The sequence below is a fragment of the Sminthopsis crassicaudata genome, chromosome 1 (genome assembly GCF_048593235.1).
Source record: "Sminthopsis crassicaudata isolate SCR6 chromosome 1, ASM4859323v1, whole genome shotgun sequence".
NCBI lineage: Eukaryota > Metazoa > Chordata > Mammalia > Dasyuromorphia > Dasyuridae > Sminthopsis > Sminthopsis crassicaudata.
The window spans coordinates 158,383,066-158,398,727 of NC_133617.1; the positions used below are offsets into that span (position 1 = coordinate 158,383,066).

At 31.7% G+C, this 15,662-nt stretch overlaps 1 protein-coding gene across 1 annotated transcript in view; it reads left to right on the top strand.

The window, feature by feature from the left end:
- RMDN1 (regulator of microtubule dynamics 1) overlaps window positions 1–15,380 on the top strand; it is a 32,148-nt gene extending 16,768 nt beyond the window's left edge. The window contains exons 4-10 of the mRNA XM_074270149.1: window positions 935–1,094; window positions 1,650–1,739; window positions 7,269–7,324; window positions 8,625–8,712; window positions 12,287–12,317; window positions 13,913–14,046; window positions 14,813–15,380. Of these exons, the coding sequence (XP_074126250.1) occupies window positions 935–1,094; window positions 1,650–1,739; window positions 7,269–7,324; window positions 8,625–8,712; window positions 12,287–12,317; window positions 13,913–14,046; window positions 14,813–14,863 (610 nt within the window). The 3' untranslated portion in view covers window positions 14,864–15,380. The remainder of the gene's footprint in view (window positions 1–934; window positions 1,095–1,649; window positions 1,740–7,268; window positions 7,325–8,624; window positions 8,713–12,286; window positions 12,318–13,912; window positions 14,047–14,812) is intronic.
- The last annotated feature ends 282 nt before the right edge of the window (window positions 15,381–15,662 follow it).

The window sequence follows — 15,662 nt, forward strand, 5'->3', positions numbered from 1 at the left end:
TAAGAGTTCACAATGTTGTGCAATGTATTTTAAAAAACAAATAGAATTTATTTTTGTTCCCTTTTCTTAAAACAAAAAGTCTAATTCCCATTTGTTTGAAATGAAGCTATTATTTCTTTAAAAGTAAGTAATTAATATTTACTTTAGATAAAGTTATAGTTCCTTCTAGAAGATTTCATCTTCATCAACAAATAGCCTGATTAACTAGATTATTTACCTCAATAATAATATAACTGACTAATACTATTATAAAAAAGTTTATGCCAGGGAAGTTAGATAGCGCAGTAGATCTCACAACAGTCCTGAATCTGGCCTCAGATACTTAGCACATCCTAGCTGTGTGACTCTGGGCAAGTCACTCACTTAATCTCAATTGCCTTGGCAAAAAAAAAAAAAAAAAGAAAAAAAAGTTTATGCCAGAGTCCTTGAATTATACAAAATATAACTAAAATAAAACGTTACAAATAAAAAGATTAATATTATAAAGTATTTAACTAAATTATCCTTCATTTTCTCAAATTCTTTCATTTATGGTTTCTAGTTTATAAATTTATAGTTATTTCATAGGAAATAGTGTAATCTTTTACCTAATATTGCCTCTGAAAATTAAGCACCAGTTTGTTAAGTTATATATAGACTGTATTTTGCGATTAGGTTGATAATAGATTTTATTCAGAAAACTTTTTATAGACTATTGATTGGAATTACAAATTTAATAAAATGTTTTTCAAAAATGTAAGTTTAAAGAATAAATTACGCAGGTGCTTTGTGAATTCAGCTCTGATAACATTCTTCAAAAAGTATTATATACTTGCAGCATATTTATAATACTTCAGTAACTGAGCAGAAGGACAGAATTGATTTATGGTAATGAACTCTAATCATGGAAGATAAATGAATATAAGTGAGGTTCCATAATATATTTCAAATTTAGTGAGGATGCAGAGTTGCTATGGCGTCTGGCACGGGCATCCCGAGATATATCTCAACTTAGTACTACCTCTGCAGAAGATAAGAAACGGCTGGTATATGAAGCTTTTGCATATGCAAAAAAAGCACTTGAAAAAAATGAATCAAGTTCTGCAGCTCACAAGGTAAGATACTTAGAATGTGTGACATATGAAAAATTTGAGATAAAATTTCTAGGTAATTAACAATCATTTCATTAATTATGGCTGATGAATAATTAATAAAAGGATGGTTATTTGGCCTTCTCTCATAAACCAAATAATCACAGAGGCCTCTCAATACTTATGTGCTATTGGACGAGTATATTTTCAACAGTAGAAATCAATTCTAGTGAATGAATAACTAATGAGAGAATGAATGTTATGATAAGAAGTAAATCTATTCTAAAGAGGAGTTAAATTCTATGAAACTAAAAGATAACGATCAGAGTTCTATTACTCAGAACAAAATCTAAGAAGGTAATTCCTTATTAATCATAAGCAGGGATGAGCTGCTATGGAGTTTCCAAAGTACCTAATTACAGAAATAAACAGCAATGAAAAAAAAGGATTCAATATAAGGACTCTGTCCTTGAAGTGAAATGTTTTTTGAGGTCTAAATTTTGAACCATTATGTCAAAAGTAGTATTTCTAAAGCTATACTTACACTTGTTTTCTTTCTTTTTTTTTTTATTTGTTAAGTGGTATGCTATCTGTATCAGCGATGTTGGGGATTATGAAGGTATCAAGGTTAAAATTGGAAATGCCTTCATTATCAAGGAACATTTTGAGGTATTGTTGAATTTTAATTGTTAATATGAAAACTATATTGGATTTCTTTTCTTCATTTAATAATTACTAGGAGCTAGCAATGCAATTATTCCAGCTTTGTTTTCCACAAAACTGTCAATTTCTTCTGTAGGTCTGGCTGGATAATATATACACACACATAGTTCGGAACTTTCCTAAGTTGTTGGTACGCCTCCAGATTATTTTATATTTTGTATGCAAAACCTCACAATGTTTGTTAGTTGAGTTTTTAAAAGTATTTGTTAAAAAAAAAGTTTTTGTTGTATTGAAGCAAAAATTCTACTTTTAGAACACTCCTCTAATAAATTTTATATAGAAGAATCATGCAAGATACCTTGAAAGACATAACAACAGAGAAAAAAAATCCATTATGTTATACTCCAGTCACTAATATCAAGCAAACCATGAAATAAAGGAGGTCTGTATTTTCCAAAGATGCTTGACCTTCATGGATGAAGTCCAATATGTTACAAATAAAAAAAGAAATTCCTATTGTTAATAAGGGTCCTCCAGACACTCCTTCTGATGTATGACTTTGTATTAATTGCATTAAGGCCTGAAAGAATTTGGAGCTTCCTAAATGAATCAAGAAGCATGAAAAGAGTTTGGAATAATTATCTCCACAGGAAAAAACTAAATGGACATAGCACGCCTATTTTCTAGACTTTGATAAGTAGTATAGAATAACTACAAATAGCTCATGTTTTCCCAGGATATCAGAGAGAAAGAAGATTCAGCTCTTATTCCCACTCCAGTACACTGAATGGACTTTCTTTAGTGAATTTATGGGTGAACAGCCACACAGGCTCATAAGGCATAAATGGATTACAACCTGCATCATTGTGGGAAATAACTGTATCAGGAAGATCATAGATTTTTTTGGGACAAAAAAGCATGAAAGTATCACTGGTTTATCTCTTAATCTTAACACTGACTTCTGTTGTATTGTATTCGATGTTTATCCACAGCTAATTTTTTCTAATGGAGCCAAGGATCGTGGGGAAAAGTTCCTTATTTTATTCATCTTATATGCCATATATGCTATATGAACAAAACTTTGCCTAAAATGGGTAAAAAATTAAATTTATAAAAATAAAAAAGCAGCATAGATAAGTTTCAGTATAACTAAAAGTGTGAGTACTCACACTGACAAAAGTATCACTATCTTAAAGTATCACTGAAGTATGTACACATGTATGAGTCTTATTTTGGGAGAGAGGAAGAAACTCATACTCGTATGATATATACCTGCATATATGTATGTATGTATATATGTATGTGGGAAAGGAATAAACCCAGATAATATATATCTGCGTCTTTTGTGCATATATATATGTATATATAGATATAGATATATAGATATAGATATATATACAAACATACATATATACATATGTGCACATAAATATATGTACACATTATCCACTATTTTGGGGGGCCTTGTACATCTAAACAGTAGAATATATTTGCCCTAAGCCTCAGTTTCCTAATTTCTAAAATTCGTGGATAATAGCACTGACTTCACAGGCTTGTAAGGATCCAATGAGAATCTGTTAAAAAGCTTCATAAATCTTAAGTGCTGTACTAATCACTCAACAAGTATTCATTAAGCCTTTATGACATTTCCCAGCAATTTTTAATTTGGCTTTATGCCTGATCATCTCAATCCCTCCTGAAATTCAGAGTCTATCTCCAGGCCCTTCAACACTGATAGATAAACTTTCACCTGAGCTTGTGGAACCTAAGCCTCCAGTCTCTCCTAGTAATCATCTCACCATGTTTCTTTTGTTACAAAACTTCTGCTTTTTCAGGATGGATTAGAATAGAAGAGATATGAGATAGAAATCAATGGGGAACATATTGAAGTAAAAGAAGAAAAAAGCCCTCAGTGATTGCATTTGCCCTTTTAGAAGTAGTCTTGAGCAAATGAATTCTATAAGCAAGATTATGAAGAGATTATTTACCTGCTTAATAGAACAGACATATTATACAAATTTTAGAAATAAATAATGACTGTAAAGAGTTCATTACCAATTATTTAGCCTCTGTTTTCAATATCTGAATCTTTCTTCTTCTTCTTCTTCCTTCTTCTTCTTCTTCTTCTTCTTCTTCTTCTTCTTCTTCTTCTTCTTCTTCTTCTTCTTCTTCTTCTTCTTCTTCTTCTTCTTCTTCTTCTTCTTCTTCTTCTTCTTCTTCTTCTTCTTCTTCTTCTTCTTTCTCCTTCTTTCTTCTTCTTTCTTCTTCTTCTTCTTCTTTCTTCTTCTTCTTTTTTTTAATAGCTTTTTATTTACCAGATATATGCATGGGTAATTTTGCAGCATTGACCATTGTCAAACCTTTTGTTCCAATTTTTCCCCTTCTTCTCCCTACCCCCTCCCCCAGATGGAAGATTGACCAATACATGTTAAATATGTTAAAGTATAAATTAACTATAATATATGTATACATGTCCAAACAGTTATTTTGCTCTTCAAAAAGAATCAGACTTTAAAATAGTGTACAATTAGTCTGTGAAGGAAATCAGAAATGTAGGCCGACAAAAATATAGGGATTGGGAATTCTATGTAGTGGTTCATAGTCATCTCCCAGAGTTCTTTTGCTGGGTGTAGCTGGTTCAGTTCATTACTGCTCTATTGAAACTGATTTAGTTCATCTCATTGCTGAAGATGGCCACATCCTATATGAATCTTTCTTGACCATTTATTAAAGCAGGTCTTCTACTAATAAATACTGATTTAGCTTACTTATTACGATGAGATAGATAGTATGTGGATAAAAGTATTGAATATGGATTTAAAGGATTTGGCATTAGATTATGTCTTTATTATTTATTTGCTTTATGGCCTTGAACAAGTCATTCATTCTTCTGAACCTCAGTTATCTAAAAAACAAGTTTGGATAAAATGATACCAAAAGGACCTTTTACCTTTAAATTCAATGATTGTAATTACTTTGTTTATGGGATAGCATCTGTATACTAATTTAGGCAAATCTAATGAATAAAAATAGATTTATTAAAATAAATTGATGTGTTTACTAAATTTAGAAAATGATTATTTACAAATGGATTCTCTGACTCAGAGTTCTTTTCTTTCTTTAAGACATACTCGGGGCAGCTAGGTGGCACAGTGGATAGAGCCCCAGTCCTGAAGTCAGGAAAACCTGAGTTCATATCTGGCCTCAGACATTTAATACTTCCTATCAGTGAGACCCTGGGCAAATCACTTAACCCCAATTGCCTCAGCAAAAAACCAAACAAACAAACAAAAAAACCCCCACACTCATACTATTTAATATGTGAGCCTTTTTCTAATACCTTCCAACTGTTCATGCCCTCTTTCCCAAATTTCCTTTTACATATATGTATACACACATATGTATATATGTAACTATATATAAATATACACACATAAGCATATATGTATGTATATTTACTTTACATTTATTATATTGTGTATGTATGTTACTACACATGCACACATATATTATGTATGGTGCAATACATTCTATATATTACAAATGTGTGTGTTTATATATTATATACATTCAAGTTGCTGGATGACAGAGTACACTAAACCCTGGGCCTCAAGTCTGGAAAACTCATCTTCCTGAGTTCAGATCTGGCCTCAGACACTTACTAGCTATGTGATCCTGGGCAAGTCATCTAACTTTGCCTCAGTTTACTCATCTGTAAAATGAGTTGGAGAAGGAAATGGCAAACCATGCCAGTATTTTGCCAAGAACATCCCAAGTGGGGTCATGAAGTATCAGACACAACTGAGAAACAACAGAGTAGCAGCACATTATATATTTCATAATATATATATTATAAAATGAAATATTTATTAGTGTACTTCTTGTTTCCTGTATTAGAAGGTAAGCTTCTTACAAAGAAGAATTACTTCATCTTTGTCTTTGTAACCCCATCTATCATGGGGCTAACATAGGTATTCATTTATTGGTTTTTTTTTTTTTTCCTTTGTATCTCTGGCATTTAGCATAGTACCTTATTCATATACAGATGCTTAATAAGTGTTTATTGTTTGGATTTGAATTGTCACACAACTTAATAGCAGAAATGGTATTCACGCACAATTCTGATTCTTTCCAGTGTGTTCTTTCTCCTATGGCACCTCATAGTTCTATAAATTAATCTGTGAATGGAAAAGAATACTTTGCAACTTCAGAAGGTTTTCTTTTGTTCTTACATTTTAACAACAGAAAAGATGATTACAGGCAGAGAGGGACAATTAAAGACATAGAAGTGTCACCTGTCAGATTGGCTAAGATGACAGGAACAAATAATGATGAATGTTGTAGGGGATGTAGGAAAACTGGGACGCTAATACATTGTTGGTGGAGTTGTGAAAGAATCCGGCCATTCTGGAGAGCAATCTGGAACTATGCCCCAAAAGTTATCAAACTGTGCATACCCTTTGATCCAGCTGTACTACTACTGGGCTTATATCCCAAGGAAATACTAAAGAAGGGAAAGGGACCTGTATGTGCCAGAGTGTTTGTGGCTAGAAACTGGAAGATGAATGGATGTCTATCAATTGGAGAATGGTTGGGTAAATTATGGTATATGAAGGCTATGGAATATTGTTGCTCTGTAAGAAATGACCAGCAGGATGAGTTCGGAAAGGCTTGGAGAGACTTGCATAAACTGATGCTGAGTGAAATGAGCAGAACCAGAAGATCGCTGTACACTTCAACAAACAACAATACTGTATGAAGATGTATTCTGATGGAAGTGGATATCTTCAACATAAAGAAGATACAACTCACTTCCAGCTGATCAATGATAGACAGAAACAACTACACCCAGAGAAGGAACACTGGGAATTGAATGTAAACTGTTAGCACTACTGTCTATCTACCCAGGTTACTTATACCTTTGGAATCCAATACTTAACATGCAACAAGAAAATTGGACTTACACACATATATTACATCTAGGTTATACTGTAACACATGTAAAATGTATGAGATTGCCTGTCATCTAAGGGAGGGAGGGGAAAATCTGGAAAAATGTATACAAGGGATAATGTTATAAAAAAATTACTCATGCATATATACTGTCAAAAAATGTATAATTATAAAATTAATTAAAAATAAAAAAGAAAAAAAAAGACATAGAAGTGTCTTCTACTGGACTGATTGTGTTTATTATCTTACCTGGCAAGCCTCAGTCCATTATTTTCTGAGCTTCAGGCATGAAGGCATGTAGTCACTATTTATATGTTATTAATATTATTTACATTTAAATAATTAATATTGCTAAATATTGTTAATTATTTAAATATTGATATTATATATTTAAATGAATATTGTAGATTCAATCCAAATTATCAATGAGAAAGTTTCAGTTCTCAAAGAGGAACTATAACTTCTTTTTTTTTGCTAGTTCTTAATCATGTACTTTTTACGACTGACTTATGAAGCAATATTTATAAAAAATAACATGTTCAGAAATAAATTTTAATTGATATTATTCTTATTTTTTTCTAGAAAGCAATTGAACTGAATCCTAAAGATGCCACCTCAATTCACCTTATTGGTGTTTGGTAAGCTTTTTTATTTAAAGAAACTTTGGGTATATTTTATAAATAAATTCCTTTTTCTGAAGTATGTCAAAAACATAATTTGAAAGTGCTTAAAAAAAGATTCAGTATGTATAAGTTAGTTCCTGGAGAAACATCATTAAGAAATATTCTAAACTTTGTTTAAAAATGATGTGCTTTCCTTTTGTCTTTTCCAACAAATTGTTTCCACAGTCATTCTTCCTCCTCTCTAATCTTAGGTTTCTTCCTTTCCACTCATTTCTTCCCTTTAAGCAAACTTTAATCTTTCCTATCCTTGAAAAATTCTCACTATAGTCTCCCATTTCCTTCTATCAATTGTCTTCTCTCTCACCTTTCTCACAACCAAACTCCAAAAAAATTTTCCTTCATTTGGTCTTTTGGTTACTTCTCAATCCTAGGTAGTCTATTTTCTAACCTCATTCATCTATTAATTGCCAAATCTGCTAACCGTTTTCTCATTTCTCATACTTAAAGGCCTCTTTTCCAGGATACTGTCTCCTCTAGGTTTTTTGTGATATTGCTCTATTTGGTTCTCTTACATGGTTGAATACCATTTTTTAGTCTCTTTTGCCTGTTCATCATTTGATATATCATGCTTCTTTAATGTGAATATATTCCCAAAACATAACTCTGAGCACCCTTTTCTTTCTGTTCTTTCACAAGGTCATCTTGTTGGTTTCCCAGGGGTTTATTTATTTCTGTGCAAATGATTCTTAGATTTATACATCCAGCCTTTATATCTGTCATAAATTCTAGCCCTAGATTGCAAATTGCTTTCTGAACATTTATATTAAAGATACCATCATCTTTCCAATCCATTAGGTTTATAACTTCAAAGTTATCCTTTCTATATTCATCCAGCATATCCAGTGATATATCAATCTTTTGTTGACATTATTGTTTATTTTATGCTTTCTTGCATTTTTGTCCAACTTGATCACTTGGTTTAATTTTTAGTATTTTCTCAAAAATTTCATATCCTTCTCCCACAATTCACAACAAGGGTAAAGATTGTATACTATCATTTATTTTCTTATTATGAAAGATAGCAAAAGGACCTTATAGTTGATTTTGGTCCATTGCTGTGTGTGCTCAATACTTTTACATCAACACCAGTTAACAGAAGTGTGTGAAGAATAATTGAAGATGAAAACAAATCATTTAATATTTGAGGGGGAAAATTTTTACTTTATACTGTAATCTTTAGGATACATTAGATTCTGGGGCAAAAATGATTGCTAAAGTAATTTAGTTACTTTTTGATTTTATTTTTCCTCTCTAGGTGTTATTCATTTGCTGAATTGCCTTGGTACCAAAGAAATATTGCTAAAGTATTGTTTGCAACTCCTCCCACTTCCACATATGAAGAGGTAATGTAGTGTCTTTTGTTCACTTCATTGATTCATCACTTCATTCTAGAGTATACACAATTCAGAAAATCACATAACATCATAGTTGGATCGAGATTCAGAGACCACCAACTCACAGTCATATGTGAAAAAGAATACTCACCACACTATACTCAGATACAGGCAGAGGTCGTTATAGGATCAGGCACCATTTGGCAGTTCTGTTGCTCATTACATAATTCTGGGTTGTTGTTCCAGTGTGAAGAAGAATAGTTGTAGTTTTAAGGGAGCAGGGATTTTATCCGGATTCAATTCACAATTCAAAGGCAGAGAATAACAATTGTAACCATTAGGTAGAACTCTACCTGGTTAAGGATCAAAGCACAGAATAGGATGGCAGTGACCAGAGATTTCCCCAAATGATATCACCTTGGAAGCACTAAAAACTACAGACTTAATTGTGAAAGTAGCTAGATATAAAAGTCAGGTCAGGCCAGATATCCTTCTATGCCTGAGGTGAACAGAACCCAATTCTTTTTTTTTTGTTTTGTTTTAATTATTAATTTTATAGTTATAACATTTTTGACAGTATATATGCATGAGTAATTTTTTTAAATAACATTATCCCTTGTATTCATTTTTCCAAATTTTCCCCTTCCTCGCCTAGATGACAGGCAATCCCATACATTTTACATGTGTTACAGTATAACCTAGATACAATATATGTGTGTAAATCCAATTTTCTTGTTGCCCGTTAAGTATTGGATTCTGAAGGCATAAGTAACCTGGGTAGATAGACAGTAGTGCTAACAGTTTACATTCAATTCCCAGTGTTCCTTCTCTGGATGTAGTTGTTTCTGTCCATCATTGATCAACTGGAAGTGAGTTGGATCTTCTTTATGTTGAAGGTATCCACTTCTATCAGAATATATCTTCATACAGTATTGTTGTTGAAGTGTATAGTGATCTTCTGACAGAACCCAATTCTAATACAAAATCCAAAGTTAAGAAATAAGCTGGAAAAATGAGAAAATGACAAAAAAAAAAAAAAAAAAGAACTTGATCATAAAAAGCTACTGTGGCAACCAGGGAAGCTCAACATAAACTTGGAAAAAGATTGGAAAAAACTTGAAAAATCTTTACAAGCATAGTTTTTGAAGAAAAATGCAGATTGGACATACGCAAGGATTTCTAGATAAGCTTAAGAAAAAACAGATTAAGATTAAAAAAAATTTTAAGAATCAAATAAGCATGGTAGAGGAAAATTTGGCAAAAAATTTGAGAACAATGTAAGAAAATTATGAAGAGAGAATAATAGCTTGGTTAAAAGGCACACAAATCCTGAATAAAATAATACCTTAAAATTAAAATTGTCCAAATGGTAAGAGATATAAAACTCATTGAAAAATTCCTTAAAAATTAAAATTGGTCAAGTGGAAGCCAATGACTCCATGAGATATCAAGAAACAATAAAGTGAAATGAATGAAAAAATTGAAAATGTGAGATCACATAGAAAGAACAATTGATTTAGAAAATATATTAAGGAGAATTAAAGAATTATTGCACTAACTAAAATGATCCAAAAAAAGAGTTTACATATATTTCAAGAAATTATAAAGGAAAGCTTAGGACTAGAGAAATAAAATTGAAAGAATCCTCTTTTTCATCTGAAAAAGATTCCAAAATAAAAACTCAGAATGTTTTCATTATATTTTAGAGCCCCTAGATTAAGGAGAAAATATTGTAAGCAGCCAGGAAAAAAAAGTTCAGCTACTGTGGAGTCACAGCCAGAATCATGTAAAATTTAGCAGCTACTATTATGAAGGAGCAAAAAGCTTACAATATTTATATTCCTGAAAATAAAGAAGTTATAATTATAACAATAAATCTACTTAGCAAAAGTGAGAATAAATCTACAGGAGGAAATATGGATATTTAGTGAAATAGAGGACTTTCAAGAATTCCTGATGGAAAGACAAAAGCTGAATAGAAAGTTTAACATTCAAACATGAGATTCAAGAGAAATACCAAAAGGAAAACATGATAGAGAAATTGTAAGGGCTTCATTCAATAAGGTTAAATTAATTACATTCCTGTATAGTGATATAGAACTTTGACAGAAGGTTGTAGTTGTGAATTTGTTATCCTGGGAGGGGCTAAAAGAAAAATGAAAGGGTAAAAAGGGTGGGGAGGGATGCACTGAGAAATGGGATAGGGAGTAAAACGGGAGAAATTATCTCAGATAAAAATATACACGGAAGAATTTTTTTTTTTTTTTTTTTGCTAAGGCAGTTGGGGTTAAGTGACTTGCCTAGGGTCACACAGCTAAGAAGTGTTAAGTGTCTGAGGCCAAATTTGAACTCAGATCCTCCTGACTTCAGGGCTGGTACTCTATCCATTGCACTACTTAGCTGTCCTTCACAGAAGAATTTTTACAGTGGAAGAAAAAAATGGGGGAGTGAGGAGTAGGCAGTGCTTGAAACTTACACACAATTAAACTGGTTCAAAGAGGAAAGAAAAATATTATATATACACATACATTTATAATACATATATGTATACAGACACAAAGTATGGAAATTCATCTTGTCCAGCAGAAAAATAGGAGGGAAAAGGGCTAAGAGAAGCAAAGGTGGGATGGCAAAAAGAAAGGGCAGTGATGAAAAGCAAAACAGACTTCTGAGGAGGAGACCAGTTAAAAAAAGAAAAGAATAAATAGAAGAGAATAGTATGGAGGGAAATAAACAGCAGTCATAACTGAATGTGAATGGTTATGAACGCACCCATAAAACACAAGAGGATAAGAGAAAGGATTAGAAAGGAGAATCTAACAATATGTTGTTTAAAAGAGATCCACTTGAAAAACATACACACAGAGTTAAAGTAAAAGGTTGGCTAGCTGAAGTAGAAAAGACAAGGGGTTGAGATGATCTCAGGCAAAACAAAAATCAAAAATAGACCTTATTAAAAAGGTTAATCAGAGAAACTATATTTTGCTAAAAGGTGCTATAGACAATGAATTCATATTAGTATTGAACATATGTATAATGGTATAATATCCATATTCTTGAAGGAAGTTAAATTTTGAATACAGGAAAAATTGGATAGTAAAACTGGGATAGTGGAGAAGCTCAATTCACCCCTCTCAGACTTAGATAAATAAAACTCTAACATGAATAAGAAAGAAGTTAAGGAAATGAATGAGATTTTAGGAAAGTTATATATGATAGACTTCTGGAGAATGTCTAATGGGAATAAAAAAAAGTGTACCACTTTTTCTAATTTGTACATGGCACTTCTCTACCCTAGAACATGACTCTTGTAGAAATGTATTTTATGTGACTTCATATTATAATAGATATCATTTCTTGTCTTCTCAATGTGTATTGGGGGGGGGAGGGAAAGAGCAGGAGAGAGGGAGAAAAGAGAATTTGGAGCTGAAAATAAAAATGGAGAACAGTCCATTCTAAAAAGAAAACTTGGAGTATAAAACTGTTTCATTGTTCTAAGAACAGAAACATAGATTTTAATGATGAGTACTTTTAAAACAAATATAGAATATTTTTCTCCATAAATATTTTTTTTCTTTAACAGGCTCTAAAATACTTTCAGATGGCAGAACAAGGTAACATTTTTGGTCAAATAACATCTACACACACACACACACACACACAAATTATATATGTTAAACTTTTAAACATATAACATGTTTAAAATTATGGCAGTATGTTAAAATTTAAATAGTGATTTCTTTAAAAACTCATTGACCATATTTGATACATTCCACTAATCGTTTTAAAATGTTTTATGACTTTAAAGTTAAACTCAGTAAACTCAATGAAGACTTGTGTGAAAAACATGCATCTACTGAATTTTTAAGAATCAGGAATGTTGAAGCTGGAAGGTACTTACATATCATCACTTCCAATTTCTCATTTTATTAGTGAGGAAACAAAGGTTCAAAAATGTCCTTATTTATGAAAGTCAGATAGAGTTGATAACAGAAACTATGTCTTCTGGCTTCCTGATTAGTGTTTTTCCAACTGAAGCAATGCTAATTTCTTTTTGAAAAAACAGTATTAAAATTTTATTTAAAATTAAACATTTACTAAAAACCTACTATTAATCAAGATGTGTTAAGTTCTAGAAATATAAAGAAAAAAATCCAAATAATCTCTACTTTCTAGGAGATTATGTTGTACTGTAAAACCAACTTCAACGTACATATTATTCTCATGATAACATTTTACCACAGTGGAACATACAACTTATTAACCATAAACTTAAGAATTTTTTACAAGGAAATATATAGATGACATTAGATAATTAAGACAGGTGTAGTTCCAGATCACTCAAACAGCTTAGAGTAAATGAGCTCAATCATAGAATTACTTCTAGAGGTTAGTTTTGAGTCTAGTTAAAGGGAAGGATTCATTATTAAAAGGATTATGTAGCAACACAGGGGAAAATGAGTAAGTTGTACATGTAGTAAAGAATTCTTTGAGCGTGAGTTTCAAATCAAGAAATAAAGTTTAGATTGGACAAGTATGAATGTTCATGAATGATAGCCCCAATAAAAGAAAAACTGTATAATGCCCATCTTGTTTGTTATCACTTAGTATAACATGTTGATAGCTAGTGTTAAATATTAGGAAGGACAATAGATTGGGAATCAGCAAACTTGTTTTGGTTTCAGCTTTGTCATAATCTGTATCCTAAAACAATGTCTTAATCTCTTCAAGTTTTTTGTTTACTTATTTATACTTCTTTGAATTTATATAATCTTTGCTTTTTAACCACTGCAGCAGCTGAAATTTGTCTGTAATATTTACCCTGAAAATGGCGTATTCAATCATCAAAAAGATGAGAGAGTAGGAAATAATAAAACTCCTCTCTGGTCATAACTATTTGGGCCTCAGTGGTGGTCATCTTAGAAGTACTAGGAAGAACTCAGACTTTTGTTTGCTTTATTTCACATACTGTATTATCTCATTTAGTCACAATCTTCCTAACAAAACTGATATGGATGTTTTGGCCAAAATTATCATTCCCCCAATAATTTATTTGATGTGAATATTTGAATAAAAAAAATACTGTAGCATTATACTCTTGCATATGAAAGTCATTAGCCTGTTCATGAAATTTAGAAAATTCAGTCTTTTCAAATCAAAACTGTAACTGCTTACAAACTGAGGTGAATGTCTTCTTTCTTGTGTTTAGTGCACCCCAACTTTTACAGCAAAAATTTGCTTTTCTTGGGAAAGACTTATCTGAAGTTAAACAACAAAAAACTTGCTGCCTTCTGGTTATTGAAAGCCAAGGACTACCCAGCACACACTGAGGAGGATAAGCAGGTAAAAAGCAAAAGAGCTGACTTTGAAAAAAAAGAAAATGTACACATGACTAAGTTGGAGCTAATTACACACATCAGGTATTAGCAATAATTGAATCTAATTGAATAAATTAGAACTAAGCCATGTCTTTTTTTTAAAAAATCATGCATCTGATTAAATGTCAATAGTGGTTTTTTCACAATTTATATTTAATGGCCTTTTTCACTCTTGTTTCTATATGAAAAATTCTTAGTTGTTATAATTGAACTTAATTTAACAAAAAAAGAATAACTTGACATAATATAGGATAATTTCATTATTTAGCATCCTACTTTACTAAAGGAACAGTTAGTATCATTATAAATGAGATATCATAGCCATGTACTGCTATAAAAAGCATAAAAATTTTTGAAGGAGTTGTATTTATTCATTATCAGGAGACAGAATAAACTATTTTGTAGGTATGGGACCTCTTAGAATGTACTGACCATTGTTGTAAATTTAATTAATTTTCATTTGTGAAAGAGTTAAAAGAGGCAGGACATAACAGTATGTAGACTGTTGAAGTGAAGAAGGTTGAGGTTCACATATTGTGGATTATGGACAAATCACTCAGTCTGAGGAAATTCTGTGAACTTGTTAATTACATGTATAAACTAGTTATGATCTGTGTTGATAGAAGGAGTTTCCTTACAAAAGAAACATAGGTACCTGATGTATTGATATATTTATGAAAGAATAGTGTTGGGCTCAGAATATTGAGTTGTGTTGCTATTCCTCATTTTAGGTACAAAAAGAAGCTGATCAGCTGCTCAAGTCTGTTGGTGACAAGAATTGAGAACCTGATTCACATTAAAGTAGCACATGAAAGATTTCTAATAACTGTTTTTTCATTGAGTTAATCATGACACAGCCAGCCCAGCTTGTATCACTAGCTGATGAGCAAGACAGGTATTAGGCATTCCAAATTCCAGTCTTAATAGAAAAAGTCAGTTCTTGGTGATGGGAAAGGTAATCTGTATGGAAAGGTACTAAGATTAAATGGAAGTGCTCACTGTCCAAGTTTTCAGTGGAAACTCCATCCTAATTTTTTGGGGAAGGAATATGCAAGAAGTGGCATATGAGAAGCAGCTTGACATATAATCAATTAACCAAAACAAGGTCTTTAAAAATAATAGTAAACGTTTATTAAGTGCCTACTGCTCAGCACTGATTTCAACTAAAGTGGTGCTTTTGATGCTCAACAAGTGTTAACTAGTGCTGACAATTTTACCTGTCTCTACCATTTTAAGTGTATACCCTTAATTGTGTAATTATTCAACAGATTGATCATTAATAAATCAAGTTTCATTGGATAAGATTGAATTCTTATTTATCATTGACTAGAATTACTTTAATTCATTAGCTGTTCTTTATCTGTACAAACAACAGGAGAAATTAAAAGAATTTATTAACTGCCTTCCTTGGAGGAAATGGGAAATTCCAAAAAGGCAGCTGTCTAAACACATATCATCTTAACCTATTAACATTTAATATGTTAACATAGCTGCCACTTATTTTTGTAAAATGTGGACTAGCAGAGCTCATAATTAGAAACCAGGATTCTTAATTCTGCAGTAGTTTATTGAACAGTTCAA